Source organism: Gavialis gangeticus, unplaced genomic scaffold (assembly GCF_001723915.1).
Source record: "Gavialis gangeticus isolate Ggan-Ray unplaced genomic scaffold, GavGan_comp1, whole genome shotgun sequence".
Taxonomy (NCBI): Eukaryota; Metazoa; Chordata; order Crocodylia; family Gavialidae; genus Gavialis; species Gavialis gangeticus.
The window spans coordinates 9076300-9091992 of record NW_017728993.1 but is presented as its reverse complement, the minus strand read 5'-3'; the positions used below and the strand labels follow the sequence as shown (position 1 = coordinate 9091992).

Here is a 15693-nt window from a genome sequence, read left to right as displayed (position 1 = left end):
TCCCTTCTAGCATGCCCACATCCCCGCACATCTTAGTGTCATCAGTACATTTGAACAGAGTGCTTTTTACCCCATCGCCCAAGTCACTGATGAAGATGTTGAACAGTGCGGGCCCGAGGACTGAGCCCTGTGGGACCCCACTGCCCACATCCCTCCAGGTCGAAAATGACCCATCCAGAACCACTCTCTGGGTGCGGCCCTCCAGCCAGTTGGAGACCCATTTGACTGTGTAGGTGTCGACACCACAGCCCCCGAGTTTCTTAAAGAGAACAGGGTGAGAGACAGTGTCGAAAGCCTTCTGAAAGTCCAGGAAGACTATGTCCACTGCTACCCCTGCATCTAAGGATTTGGTGATCTGGTCGTAGAAGGCCACCAGGTTGGTCTGACAGGACCTGTCACTAATGAACCCGTGTTGGTTGCCCCTAAGCATGATCTCCCCTACTGGGCCCTCGTGGACATGTGCCAGAATAATTTTCTCAAAAAGCTTCCCCAGGATCAAGGTAAGACTAACTGGCCTATAGTTTCCCAGGTCCTCCTTCTTCCCCTTTTTGAAGATGGGAACCACGCTGGCCCTCTTCCAGTCCTCCGACACCACACCAGAGCACCATGAGTGCTCGTAAAGCCATGCCAGGGGTCCTGCAATGACCGCAGCCATTCTTTGAGTCCCCTCAAATTCTGTGTTAAGCCAGCTGTGACTCAGAGTTACTTTCTTCCAAACTTTGTGAGGCATGTATGTCAAATTCAAGTGACAGGTAAGTTAGATCCTTGGGCACCAGCCCTATTACAGATAGTAGGTGCACATGTGTTTTACTGCAGAGTTGACTAATTAGCTCCACAGTAAATTGTCACCATCTACACATGTGCCCATATTAGGGTACAGTAAATTCTTAACTGCACAGTAGAATAGCATTGTCTGGGACAAGTACTATGCTACAGTGGAGTAATTTACGCTGCCTCAACACGTAAGTAGATGGTGACCAGGCCTGGCTGGGGCAGAAGGGTGCTACAATGCAGGGGCTGCTTGCTGGCTAGCTCTGCACTGTAATGCCCTTATGCCCGAGTCAGCCCCTCTGCCATTCAGCACTGTCACTCAGAGCTTGACCCACCAAACCTGCTGCCAGCCTATGGCTGCTCCACCCCAGCTCTAACTGCTGTGGTCCCAGATGTGTATAGGCTGCATCTGCGAGCCACAGACTCTAGTGTGAATTGCACTGGAGTTTATTGCTCTGTGCTAACTGCACATGTAGATGCACCCAGTGACATGTACGTTCTTTATGTCCAAAGAAGCCAAAAACTTGCACAGTATGGAGCTGGAAGAAGGGGAAGAAAAGTGTTGTTTCAGTAGAAGAAAGTAACCTTTTTTGTGTATTACAGGAGCATGGGCCTTCATCAGCCCAGGAGACAGGAAGGCTGGAAATAGCTCTCAGGCAGTCTAACTGAGTAGAAGAAACTCTAACTTGCATATCAGTTGTGCATTTCACCCAGCACATCGAGAAAAATGTTGACACATTTAAACAATCAGTCCACAAAACCAAACTTGACTCAACCACAAAACCAACTTGAGGTCTCTATGAGCACAGATGGCAATCATACCATATGGGGAAAGGTTGAAAGAACTAAACATGTACTTAGTTTGGAAAAAAGGAAATTAAGGGAGAAGATATCAGTTTTCAACTACTTGAAAGTCTGTCACAAAGAAGATGAAGGAAAACCATTCACCCCTCTCACAGAAAGCAAATTTAGATGATATCCAAGGAAAAAATCCTAACTGCAAGCGCAGTGAGACAATGGAACAAGCTGCCTAGGGAATTTGCAGAATCCCTTCAGAGGAGGCTTGCTTGTCTGGGATACTTTAGGAAGAGCAATCCTGTATTTGTGCAGAGGATGGGACCATGACTCTAATGAAAGCTTGTTTCCATTCATCAAAGCAGATAATTTAAATTTTCATGTTACAAAGTATAGAACAAGAACTTTGCAGCGATGCAGCTCAAACACTGACAAAGATAAACCACTAGCAAACATTACAGCATTTGCAGGAAACTCACCTTTGAAACCAAAGCTCTTTGTGTGGCGAAGCAGTGTTGGAGATAAAGTGCACTTTGATTACAAGCCATGCTGTGCAGCAGCACTTTTAGCACCCCACCAAGGATACTCTCTTTGGATTCAGTCACAGAAACGGTCTGCAGGCAAAATTAAACCAACTGTTTTATAAATAACATGGACCCAGGTGGGCAGAGCATGTAATGGTCCTGAACAACATGCAGCAGTTCAAATGTATGAGAAGCTATTTGACTGGTTTAGCGAAGGTTACAGAACTGTGCAGCTTTTTGAGTTAATTTGTCAGTTGATGGAAATCAGTATGATTCCACTTAAGTCAGCAGAGCGATGCAGATTTGAGCCAGCTGAGGCTCTGGCCCTAACAGGGCTATGCTTTATGGCTCTGCTGGAGGGAAAAAAGTTGGACTCATAATCAGAACGATACAGTACTTTAACTGTATCAACAAATACTTCCTGTACTCCACGGGTGTCAGTTCTACACCCCCAGGCTGGATTCTGTTTGTGGGTTTCCTCATGGGATAGATCCAGTCTGCAAAGAGCTGCCCAGCCTGGATCTGCACCTGGTGGTGGTGGGGTGAATGGCAGCAGGAGAGGGGTAATGTAGCCATCACTAGCACCAACGCATGTGCCCATCAGGGCTTTGCAGCTCCTGCTCACTCCAGCCCCCCAGAGCCCCACGGACTGGATGAAACAGCTCTGTGGGCAGCATGTTGGACACCACTGTGTACTCCTACAGTGAAGAGGATGAGCACCCTTTGAAAAAGCTGGAGAAATGACGGCAATTTAACAAAGTGACTGCTTACTGCTTTGGGGAAGAATCTTTTATCTCAGAAGTCCTACACCTCCCTGCTCTGCCTTTCTGCTGCAGCAACAGAGTGTTGTAAAGTCTTTGCTAGCGCTTTTAAGGCCTGCCCTAAATAACAGGAGGGCCTTGCTTTAGAAAGGGAGGTGCCTGCGCCGTCAGAACATGTTAATAGAACACCAGTGATATTTCCCAAGTATCCTTACCTGGACAACTATCTCTAAAGTATCCAAAATAATCAGATTAGCTTCAGTTGCAAGATTTCCATCGGTAAGTGCTTCATGTTCTATCTCTGCCCTCGATCTAACCAGAGGAAGGAAAATATTCAAATTACATTTTGTTAAAAAAAAAAAAAATCAAGGCCCACACATTCTCACAGCAAACACAGTTGTTCATTATTGGGAAAAATGCTATTATAAATGCAAATAATTAGTAATGGTCAACACCACAAGGATATTTAAATTCATTAACATATTTAAGAGTCGGGGTAAGGGGGAAGACTTGGTTTTTTAAATATAAAAAAATTAACTGTGATAAAGCTTCTTATTCTTGGGGTATGTCACAATATTTTTTCATTTCGTTACTTTACCAGTAATGCTGTAACAACAGATTACGCATCAAAGTCCAGCTCACAGCCAGTTTACAGCACCATAAGGCATGCAACAAAAGAACTAAGCACATATGACTATGTTACAGAATATGAACACAAGGTGGCGCTACATGAGCATTTTTTGCGCTGTTGAGCCTTATAGCTAAGCACGTTCCAATGTAAACTACACAAGAGGTATATGTGGTATTTGTCCTTTTTCCATTACATTTGCCAGTGCAGGTTTTTAGTATCTGCCTTCAGGAGACAATCACACAATTTCGCTATTAAATGCAACGCACAGACTTTCCTGGCAAAGGTGATTATGGTCCCAGACCTACTCACACAAACTGTCCAGTGACTTCAATGGCACTGCTCATCTTTAAGAAAATAAGCTGGATCTGGCAAATATCCAGTAGCAATTTTAAGTGCCTGATTGTATCTTGTTTTGTGTGGCTGGGCATAAGGGGTGCCACTCTCACACTCCTATACAGGAGAATGCTACAATGTGAATGGAAGGCCTAAGTGGCTGGACACACATTCTGCCATTTCAAAGGGTGCCAGGACACCTACTATCATGTTAGTTCCCTCTTGGCCCCAGAGGAAATTCTGGCTGACTCAGCTGCAACCTTCTGCAGAGCTCCTGTTGCAACATACCTCTTTCCCTCCCACATACCCTGCCTCCTGTGAAAGCTCCAAAGCATCCTGTATCTCTACAACATGCAGGCTCTTAATGCTATTCTAATATCTATTGCATATGAAAGGGGTGGGAGCTGTTACTTCAAATGGTGTACAGATTTCTTGGCTCTGAATAATATTCTTCTTTAATGAGCTATAAACTCCATTCTCTGATGTTAAAAGGCCAAATTCCACCTCTAGATGTAGTATGTGCCCATACCTTACTGCAAACAATTGGGAGTTGCATGCAGCTGACCTTGGCTCAGAATGAGCAAGTATAACTGGGGGATGTTCTAACACAAAATGAAATAATCTTAGCTACAACAGCAGTTCATTGCTGTTGAATGTGTACGTGAGGCTAGTAGCTGGGATAAAGTTTGGGGCATGGTGCTATCAGCAAGTTGATGACTCACTATTCCATGGGCCAGATGTGTATCTGGTGTATCCCTATTCTTTACTATGGAATTACACCAGGAACGAATTTGATCCTACATCTCTCTTTCTCTGGGTCAACATCGGTTGGTGACTCAGATTTCCCAACGTCTGGGTGGGACTGAAAAGAACTAAGCGGTTGGTAAAAGAAGAGGTTATGTTCTGAAGTTGACAAAAGCAACCAGAGGAGACGGTGGAAGGGGCAGTAGCTCTTTCAGTTTCAGGAGGCCTGTACGTCCTTTTGTTACTGAGGTCTGTAACTTATTTTCCTCTACGGTACCCAGCTGCTTTTGGATATCCAAACTGCAGCAGTATCTAGGAAAGCTTTTTTCCCCCCATCTTCATGCTAGGTATATCTGTGGAATATAACACAAAATCCCATCTAGTTACAGTACTATATCCTTTCCTCTTAGGTAGGAACATGCAGAGCTCCAAGTCAATCATGCCACTGGATGACCACTGCAGTTCTTTGGAGCCCAGCATTTACACATCACAGCTATCACATGGCTCACCTAATACAAGAGAATTTTATACCCATCTTCCACAGGCTGTACCTCTTAGACACTTCAGCATATAGTTAAAGATGCTGGTTTTGGTTTTGGGCATGAGAATTGGTAACCTAAGAACTTGCCTCTCTCTTTTTACAAGGTAAGCAGACATCTTGGCATTGGCACATGTTCAGTTATTTTGCTGTAATATAGGGGCATGATACACTATGTACACATAATATTCACCCATTGGGTGATGTGTGCCTGTCAAGGTACATATATACATTTGCACATACACACACTCCATCTTGTTTAATTTCTCAGTTTGGTATACTTCTGTGAAATGCAACCAAAAACAACATGGGACTCTATCCTGAGGTTTGTACAGGTGTACTAAAACCAAAGAGCAAAAAGAGTGCATTCTACTGGGCTGGAGAACAAAGTAGTGGAGATACCATGGAAAGAGAACTTCGCACTGTAATGTGCACCATTGATGGGATATCTGTAACATAGGAAAGGTGAGGAGAATCTGTTGGCCAAGGCCTTTGCATATGGATTCATGCAGAGTGCAAATCCACATAAACCAAAGCAACAGTGGAGGGAAGCAGAGTCCAGAAAATTAAGGATGCCAGCCCTTCCTTTCATCCGGGCTGCAACAACTCCATTTCCCAGCTCCTCCAGAGCTTCTCTAGGGCAGTGTTTCTCAACCTGTGGGTTGTGACCCAAAAAGTGGGTTGCAAGAATATATGAAAGGGTCATGAACAAACTTTAAAAATGGATCAACAAACTTTAAAAATGGATTCTCCTTTAAAGGAAAAAAATGTGGGAAATCATGGTTTTGCCCTTAGAGACTGGCAGAGTTCCAGCCCCATGCCCCATACACACTCCCCCTTGTCTCACACACTGAGGGGCAAGGGGCAGCTGGTCGGGAGCGAGAGGCACTGGGTCAGGACTGGCTATCGATGTTTACAAATGGGTCCTGGTACAAAAAAGGTTGAGAACTGCTGCTCTAGGGCACTGTTTGCTTTCCAAGGGTTAGGTCCAGTCTTTTTGCCAGGCCCTCAGAGCAGTGCTAAGGGAGAGCAGAAGCCTGTGGGTTGCAAATGGAAAACGTGCACAGCAAAGCTAAGACACAGGTCCTGAGCCTTCTAGCTCCAACCAAACCAGGAGAAGGAAAGTTAAAAGGGAACGGGCAAAACAAGCGAAGGGGATCATTCCAACTAGTTACACACACACTAACTTTATCTGCCAAGCATCACAAACAGAGCTGTGATGATTGAGTATGCAAGATGTACAAAATGACTATTATAAAAGCAGCACACCAATACTACAGTACCTGGCTGGTTTGTGGCTTCTAAAAGCACAGCACATGTGGAAAAACAAAGTGATGGATTAGGACAGGAAAGGAAAGCAAGCTCTGAGAACTCCAGAATGCTTTCATGGAAAAAAGGAAGTATGACATGAGATATATATGCTACCTGTGGATAAAGTTAATGGACCTTTTCTCTAAATTACAAGTCACTACAGGGTTCTAAGAAGATTTGTTTTTAGTCTTCTTAGGTCTCATTCTGAAATGCAGCAAAAGCAATGGAAAGTATTATATGAGATGCTGTGTCAAACAGCTGTAAATCTATCCCATCCAATCAGACTTGTCCCAACTTAGGGCCCAATTCTGCTCATACTCGAGCCAAGTGGACTATTGCCACTGGCCTTCAATAGAAAGAGGATCACACCTGATTTCATAAAGCAACCAAGTCACTATTAATGTAGAAGGATAAGGTAGAGTTACTTGTCAAGTTTTTCTGTGTTTTGACGCCAGTGAGTCATATCCTTTCTCCATCTCAAATTCTCTTGGCTTCCGAATGCACTCCCAGATGGACTTCTTTCTGCCAGGCAACATTAAAACAACAATAATGGTAATTTGGTATTAATCTTTTCTGGGTAGTGAGCCAAGAATTGTTTGAAAGCACTGTATGATAAAACTCCATAAGGCACAGCATGATCAAACTCCATAAAGCACAAAGCTACAATATATATCTGGATAAAGTACTTTCTGTAGACCCTAAGACCCTACCTCACAATTTGCAATGTGTTTATCCTCAGAACACTGCTCTGGATCTCACTGCTATTTCACAGTTGGTGAGGTGTGGCACAGACAGATTAAGGGCCAGATATGTAAATGTATTATTTAGGTGTCTAACTCCCAATGAAATCAATGATAATTAAATATCTAAATACCTTTAAGAATCTGGGCCATAGTGACTAGTCCATACTTACACAAGAAGCCTGTAGTGGAGATGGAGTAATAAATTGAGCACAGTTCCCTTGAATTTTGCAACCTAATTCAGAAAGTAATTATGTTCCTCTCAACTGAGTGTTAATTCTAAAGTGAGATGACAATCTAATTACCGATAATGTGGACTATTTCACTGCTGATTATTGTAGAAGTATCCATCTACCCTGGGACTAAACAGATTGTGTCCCTGCTTTTTCACACTGACCTTTGCATAAGATATCCTGGGTTTCATTATGTCTGCAAGATTATGCTAGGAATCCCCTGCTACAGGGGTGCAGGAATGAGACATATCTGTACAGGCACAGTTAGGTAACAGGTTAAGTGCCAGTAGAAGGTGTGTACAAACATGTAGCTTAGTTTTACTGGGTTTTGTAGGATCAACGACAGTTGCTGTGCACATTCTCTGTGCAGCTCTTTACATGGAACTTTCAACTGTGATTGGTGTTATGAGTTATGAAATAGGGTGTTTTGGGCAGAAGACCAGAAGCCATAATCAAGCTTACTTACCTAGCTGCCCTCTGCTCCTTCTAACCATTTCTTGCCTGGCTCCTATACTTCCCAGAATAACTTCTTCCAGTTTGGCTCTCATGTCCTTTGACTTCTTAAATGTCAAACTGTTCATTCTTTCAAACACTTTCTTGCCCTGCAAATTTCAAACCAGATATTGAGGGAAGAGACCACAGAAGGATTAACAGGTGGAAATCTTGTCCACGAAGTGCTGCAAGAGAAACTCCTCTACAGGGCCCAAAGGGCTGCTGCACCTCCTCCCTCTCTCTGGGAAACTCTCCTTGCTCCCAGCTTCACCATGGCACTGCTCCCTGTGGTAGCTGCTGGAGTAAAACCCATGGGAACCCAAATGAGTGGCAAACAATGGAGGTTCCTCAGGATGTGGTCAGAAGCTAGACACACTTAGCTCTATGTATAGAGGCAGAATACCACATCACTACCAGGGTCCACAGCTTGAGCAAGGCTGTATGGAAAAATCACCTGGCCCCCCAGGATTTTGAGGGTGGGAAGAAAACACTAAGAAACAGATAGAGGATGAAAGGGGTGTGCAGTGAGAAGCAGAACTCTGGAGTGTGGAAGGGAAGAGGATACTTTAAGTGGGTGGTTGGGGGCTTGTCCAAGTCCTATTACATGCCTTTCAGGGAGCTTTAAAGGAACTGAGCAGTAGCTACATACCTTGTACTCAAAGCAGGAAACACAGAGATAAAGCAAATCCAGCAAGCGATTGAGCTGCAGCACAGAGAGGTCTGTGAACCATTTCTGCAGGACGCTCTCATCAGCATTCTTCAGGACCCACAAGAGACAGATCAAGAGGCTCCGGCTCGACTCTGCTGAGAAGGTGGAATGCTGCCGGCCAGTCTGAACAGACAGGAGCAGTCACATTAGTCACACTGACTGATGCCCAGCACACTTCAATGGGTTATTAAAAGTATTTGGTTCAAGTAACCATCCTGGGTTAATTCGTCATCATCATCAGCCAGATGTGAGCAGGGTGGCATATTTTCTTAAATCAGGGCTGTCTAACTGGCAGGACCTCTATTCACCTGCCACTCTCCCCATTGCTCTGCTTGAATCTCTCTATCCTCCCTTCCTCTTCTGGCTTATAAAAGTCTTGTCCCCATCTTAAGGGACGAGGTGTGGGGAAGCATTGCAGCATGGCATGGGGAGCTGAGGGCAAGGCCAAGGCCTTGGGGGTGCATGGGGCAGTGGCAGAGGCACATGTGCATGTGGGCTATGCGCTGGTGGCCTATGGCTCTGCTGATGCAGCCCCTGCAGTGTTCAGTCTGCATTGGTGTGACCCACGGCTGCTTAGAAGTTGGACAGCCCTGGCTTAAATTACAGTCAATAAATTATTGAATATTTTCTATTTCTCCTAATCTAACAGAATGAGAGGACCCAAATAATACAAATGGCAGTGAAATTGTACTGCAATGTATATGCAGTTAAAATCATTATGTAATGAGTGCCCTCCTGTAAATCCCTACTCAGGACCCACATCCACCTTGGTACCTTCAATAAACTTCAGGTTGACTACTGAATGCCCAATCATTAAGAAAATTATCACAATAGGAAAATTACTTGGCTGGGTAACATGATTTTCACCATTACTGGTGTTTTCACCTTAACCTCCATACCATGCTCTCCTGCTGGCTAATTGGGTATGGACAGAAGTAACTTTTAAAACATTTCCAAAGGGTAGCATTTCAGCCACAGGGTAAGGGCTGAGGTGGCGTGGGTACTAAGGCATGTGGTTAACAGTCCAGAGCTTACAAGTTCAAGGCTACAACAGAAATGCTTGCAGTGTGGCTCTGTCAGATTCCACCAAATCTGCAAATTCTGCTAAATACCATGTCATACAAAGACATGAAAAAAGGAAAGGAAAGTCATGGGGCACATATATAGCCCCTGTGGCACCCCTGGCTGGAACGCTTAAGAAGTGCCGCAGCTGCAGCTCTCCAGCAAGGCTGCTACAGAAGACTACAGCAATCTGTGGCTCTGCTCCCCTTTCCCCCAGCAAAGAGGGGAGAAGACAGTGGAGGGCACCAGAGAGTAGAGGTAAGCAGGGATCTGGTAGTGATGGAGGTTGGGGGTGGCTCTACCATTCCCTTCCTCTCCTACTCTTTATCCACCCTGCTTTCCCTCCTGCCCTTGTGGAGGGGGGGACAAGAAAGAGCAGAGCACTGTGGGATTCTGGAAGACCCATGTGTACCCAGTGCACAAACAACAAGAAGAGATACTAGTTTGGAGCACTGTAGCTGCTTTTGGAACATCCCAACAGGCATGTCCATTTGTCCAGCTGGCCTTCTGAAATGCCTCATAAGGCATTTGAAATATTTTAATTGTTGCATGTGTCCATGCTCATTAATCCCTACCCCCTTTTGTCTTGTTCCTCACAGGAAGGACACTCTCTCACTTTGGGTGCACACAGCAAAACAGGGCCCCAACTCAAATGGCATCTCTGGCTTCCAGATATAAGGGAAACGCTGTGCAATGCAGTGGTCCAGCCCAAGATCCATGCTCCACTAAAACTACATGTTTGCCTTAAATAAAGCTGAGGCTTTGCACAGGGGTGACTTTCACCCACAGGGAACACATGACCAGGAGGACATTTTTACTGTGTTTTTTTTTTCTGATACTGCTGAACACCTGGCTAAAGCTGACCATTCTGTTAGAATATTCAAGACAGGAATGACCTAGTGCAAACATTATCTACTTCCCAACTTCTCACCCCACCTCCCTCCACAACTATATAGCACGCACAGATGCATGCTGACATCAGCCCCAGCTGCTCAGCGACCACCACTTACGGGTGTGCACACAAATTTTCCTGTTTATACAACCTGAGAGGGAACAGTTTTGTACCGAGGATGCGAGTAGAAAACTGCTGGGCCGAGTAAGCTGGGGGATGGATGTCCCTGCAATGGCCATAGCCACCGTCTGACTGATCATGCTTCCACCCTCGCTTTCGTAATCGTCCACAGCAACACAGCTTGGCCTTCCTCGCTGGTTGTGAGTCTCTACCAAGAAACATGCACATCCAAGTTAATTACCACATTCCAAGCTGATTTCCCTCTCCCCTCATCTCACTGCCTGGGAGGGGTATAGAAAAACTGTATCAGTGTGGTTCAGCAAGCAGTACAGGCTAGACAGATTTAAACAAAAAATACACGACATCAAAGCTCAATTTTCAAAAGGAACCTGGGCAACTTAAATGCTCAGGCACTTTTTGATTCAGTTACCCCAAGCCTTAGGTTGTGACTTTACCATATCATCAAATTTACAAAGTCTCATTGATCAAGGAAGGGTGCTAAATTCCATGCTATTCTAAATTCAGCTCCCTTGCCCTGGTATGAAATAGTTAAAGTCATTCTAAGAAACATCTTTACAGAACTTCTGAAATAGCAAACATTGTCAGGTAATGTTTAAAAAAGTGGGGGATTCATTTTTTTTTGGTGGTGTTGGTCCTTTAACAGGTGTCACATGCCTGTCTGAATGGATGTAAGCAGATGCTGGTGACATCTAGGGAATTCAAACAGGCATCTTAGTTTTTACAAGTCTAAACAAAAATACATAGGCCCACAACATTTGTGCATAGACAAATACTGAATTCACAAAGGTAAAGGTAAACTCATATACATAGTTAACCTATTTGTGGAAAGAATGGACAACTGCAGTTTTAATGCATGGAAATTCAGAGCCTATATTTTGCAGACACAGTTTAGGAATCAAATTTGAAAGTATGGCCTGAAATATCGTATCTTGAAAATTGCAGCACCCTCACCTCCTATCACCAGCACCACCACCCACAGTTTGGTTGTTCACTCCAAGAGGAATGTGTTAAAAAGCTGGGAGTAATTCAACATGCCCATAAAGCACAGTTCAAAAATACCTGTAAAATCATATAGCTGAGGCACGGTTTCCATGATCACGCCAATCAGAGGTAGATAGAGCATGGCTACCCGGGCCTTTACCTGTGGGTCAGAGTACCGTAGATCCGAATCGTGACTAGACAGTAAATTGTGTACCATATTGATGACCTTCTTATGCAATCCAAACAAACTGTTAAAAGAGAGTCGGGTCACAGGGATTAGTTAATATCATTAAAGCAAACAATACTTTGTAACTAAATAGCTTTAAAAAATTCCCGGTTTTTATTTTTAACTTATGTCATCACTCAGTATTTCTCAATCTGCTTGGTTTGGAAACTCATCTGTATGACTTGCATGGTTCATTTTTATTTATTTTGTCATCTCTCCCCAAGCCCTCCCTCCTGAGGACACCTGATGCCTGAAAGCTTGTCTAACAGCTCTCCCAACTATACAATTGGTCGAATAAAAGATCTCACAAAAATCTTTTCCCCTTGTACGTTTTCCTGGATGACGATAACACAATGATAACAACAGTCCAACCCTACTAAGACTCTACAGACACCTGTACAAGTGTGATCTTGACATTACAAGGGAAAGAAACCTTTGGGAAGATGATTGTGTGTGTGTGTGTGTGTGTGTGTGTGTGTGTGTGCGCGCACGCACGCGTGTGTGCGTGCGCGTGCGCATGCATGTGCACACACATAAGCATGCATGTGGTGTTAATTCCTATTTATTTCTAAGTCCTAACAAGCAGCTCAGGAGAAGTCTGTCCATATACAAGGTTTGAGCACGCCTACTTCTTCAACTCGAAAAGCTTCTATCCCAGTTTGTTGGTCCTTTATTGAGTCATTCACCAATAACAAACATAAAGATTAGCTGTTGATATCACTGTTACTTTTAACTAGCAAAATGCAAAGAAACAAGCAAAACTACGGCAACAACACCTTCTGGCCGTCTTTACCACCCCAAGATATTCTTCCATTTTGCAAGTCCACTTTTATCATGCTCACATCTTGACAAACATGTATTTTTGTCTTTATTTGGACCTCAGGAGAATTCTGCTCTAACAGTGCTTGCTGGCCTGAGCATTCAGTAACATCCGTGGCCTCAGCGCAGAGGTAGAAATGGACAACCCCCCAAGAAAGCTTCTGAGGTGGAGCCTTGGGTACTCTCTATAGCAACAATAAGCTTGGTACATCATTTGATCCATTGCATTAAGCAGGAAATACACACATATGGAAATGCCACACCTTTGCATAGCACAGGAAACAGGAGTTGAGCCTGAAATATTAAAGTGACTCCTGAATTTCAGGTATCATCCACTCTTCAGCTATAACTCAGTGGTTAGTAGACCTGGTTACAAAAAGGGCAACATTTGTACATAAGCCTTGGATTAAGTTCAGAAAGATTATTGGGACATATTTAGCAACATTACACCTTTTAACTAGTGGCCCTTGCTGCAGCTCCAAAAGCAAGAGTTAAAGCTCCACTCCAGAAGTAGATGGAAAGTTTTCCCCAGGCAATCCAGCTGTAAACAAGTACCTGATCATTCAAGCTGGGGAGTCAAAGGTGGCTGGACATGAGGGCAACAACCCCAGTTCACCCTTGTGGGCCACTAGCTATTGAAAGTGGTGGGCCTTATTCTATCACTCCCAAAGGGAACCCAAGCTCCTGGAGGATTTCAACCTCTTCTTGACACCTTTCCAAAGCATTTTAACTACCTTGTAGAACATATGTATTCTAACTGGTTCCCTCAACTGACTCATGCCTGTAATGTGTCACTGAGACCTAAACAAGAAAGGAGACATTTACATAGCTGGAATGGTATCAAATGTGGTTGAAGAAGTCCTCTGTTATAACTTTAAAGTAACTGCATTTATGTCTGGTTAGTACCATAGAAAACAAGGGTTGGAAGGGACATCAGGAGGTCATCTACTCCAACCCCCTGCTCAAAGCAGGACCAGTCCCAGCTAGATCATCCCGGTTAAGGCTTTGTCTAGCCACATCTTACAAACCTCCAAAGATGGAGATTTCACAATCTCTCTGGGTAATCTCTTCTAGTTCTTTAATATCCTCCTAGTGAGAAAGTTTTTCCTAATATCTAAGCTAAACTTCCGTTGCTGCAACTTGAGCCCATTGCTCCTTGTTCTGTCATCAGCCACCACTGAGAACAGTCCAGCTCCATCCTCTTTGGAACAGCCTTTCAGGTAGTTGAAGGCTGTTATTAAATCCCCTCTCAGTCTCCTCTTCTCCAGACTAGTTCCCTCCGCCTCTCCTCATCAGCCCAGTTCCCTCAACCTCTCCTCATAAGTCACGTACCTCAGCCCTCTAACCATTTTTGCTGCCTTCCACTGGACTCTCTCCAATTTGTCCACATACTTTCTGTAGTGGGGGGCCCAAAACTGGACACAGTACTCCAGATGTGGCCTCACCAGTGCTGAACAGAGAGGGATAATCACTTCCCTTGATCTGCTGGTAATGCTCCTGCTAATGTAGTCCAGTGTGTCGTTAGGTTTCTTCACAAGGGCATGCTCTTGGCTCAAATTTAGCTTATTTTCCACTGTAACTCCCAAATCCTTTTCTGCAGAGGTGCTGATAAGCCAGTCAGTCCCCAGTCTGTACTGGTGCATTGGATTGTTCCCTCCTAAGTGCACAACTTTGCCCTTGTCCTGATTGACCCTCATAAGATTTCTTTTGGTCCAATCCTTCAATGTGTCAAGGTCTCTCTGAATTCGAGCCCTACCCCTCCAGTGTATCTACTACTCCCCCTAGCTTGGTATTATCTGCAAACCTGCCGGGGCACACTCCATTCCATCTTCCAGATTGTTGATGAAAATACTGAACAAAACCAGTCCCAGGACCAACCCCTGGGGCTTGATACCAGTTGCCAGCTAGACATCAAGTCATTGATTACTACTCTCTGAGCCCAATGATTCAGCCAGGTTTCTATGCACTTTACAGTCTATTCATCCAACCCATTCTTCCTAAAGCTTGCTTGCAAGAATGTTGTCGGAGACCCTATGAAAAGTCTTGCCTAAGTCAAGGTATATCATATCCACTGCTCTTCCCGCATCCACATAGCCAGTCATGTAATCATGGAAGGCAATCAGGTTGGTCAGGCATGACTTGCCTTTGGTGAATCCATGCCGACTGTTCTGAATCACCTTCTCCTCCGAGTGCTTAGAAATGGATTCCTTAAGGACCTGTTCCACGATTTTTCCAGGATCTGACGTGAAGCTGTCTGTAGTCCCCTAGATCTTCCTTCTTCCCTTTCTTAAAGATGGGCACTATATTTGCCCTTTTCCAGTCATCTGGGACCTCTCCCAATCACCACAAGTTTTCAAAGATAATGGCCAGTGCTCTGCAATCACATCGGCCAATTCCCTCAGCACCAGCAAATGCATCGAGTCCAGCCCTGTGGACTTGTACATATTCATCTTTTCTAAATAGTTCTAAATAGTTCCCTAACCTGTTATTTTGCCACTGTTGGCTGCTCATCTCCTCCCCAAACTGTGCTGCCAGATGCAGCAGTCTGGAAGCTGACCTTGCCTATGAAGACTGAAGTGAACAAGACATTGGGTACTTCAGCTTCTTCCGCATCATCTGTCACTATGTTGCTTCACCCATTTAGTAAGGGACTCACATTTCCCTTGATTTTGTTTTTGTTGCTGATATACTTATAGAGGCCTTTCTTGTTACCCTTCACTTCCCTTGCTAGCTGCAACTCCAACTGCATTAGCAGCAGGTAGTTAGCAGGTGAAGGAAAAAACTGGTATGGAGAGGTCACAACACTGCCCAGATGATGTAACCCAATCAAACAAATTTCAGTGCAATTTTAACCTTGACTGTTTTTCCCCCTCTCTTTTCTGTATTTACTACAAATGTGGAGAAGGTAATACTTCTGGGCTGTATCAAGAGCAAATGCATTTTGTATGTCCTGCATTAAACAGATCTTGTTTTTCCACATTGCTGTCTTT

General features: G+C 44.3%; 1 protein-coding gene across 6 annotated transcripts in view; it reads right to left on the bottom strand.

The window, feature by feature from the left end:
• Positions 1-15693, bottom strand: part of DOCK7 (dedicator of cytokinesis 7) — a 199139-nt gene that overhangs the window by 30231 nt on the left and 153215 nt on the right. For all 6 annotated transcript variants that reach the window (XM_019501183.1, XM_019501184.1, XM_019501185.1 and 3 more), the window contains 7 exons: positions 11737-11906; positions 10710-10864; positions 8523-8705; positions 7848-7983; positions 6834-6930; positions 3067-3163; positions 2046-2180 (listed from right to left, as the gene is read on the bottom strand). In XM_019501183.1, coding sequence (XP_019356728.1) covers positions 2046-2180; positions 3067-3163; positions 6834-6930; positions 7848-7983; positions 8523-8705; positions 10710-10864; positions 11737-11906 — 973 coding nt within the window. The remainder of the gene's footprint in view (positions 1-2045; positions 2181-3066; positions 3164-6833; positions 6931-7847; positions 7984-8522; positions 8706-10709; positions 10865-11736; positions 11907-15693) is intronic.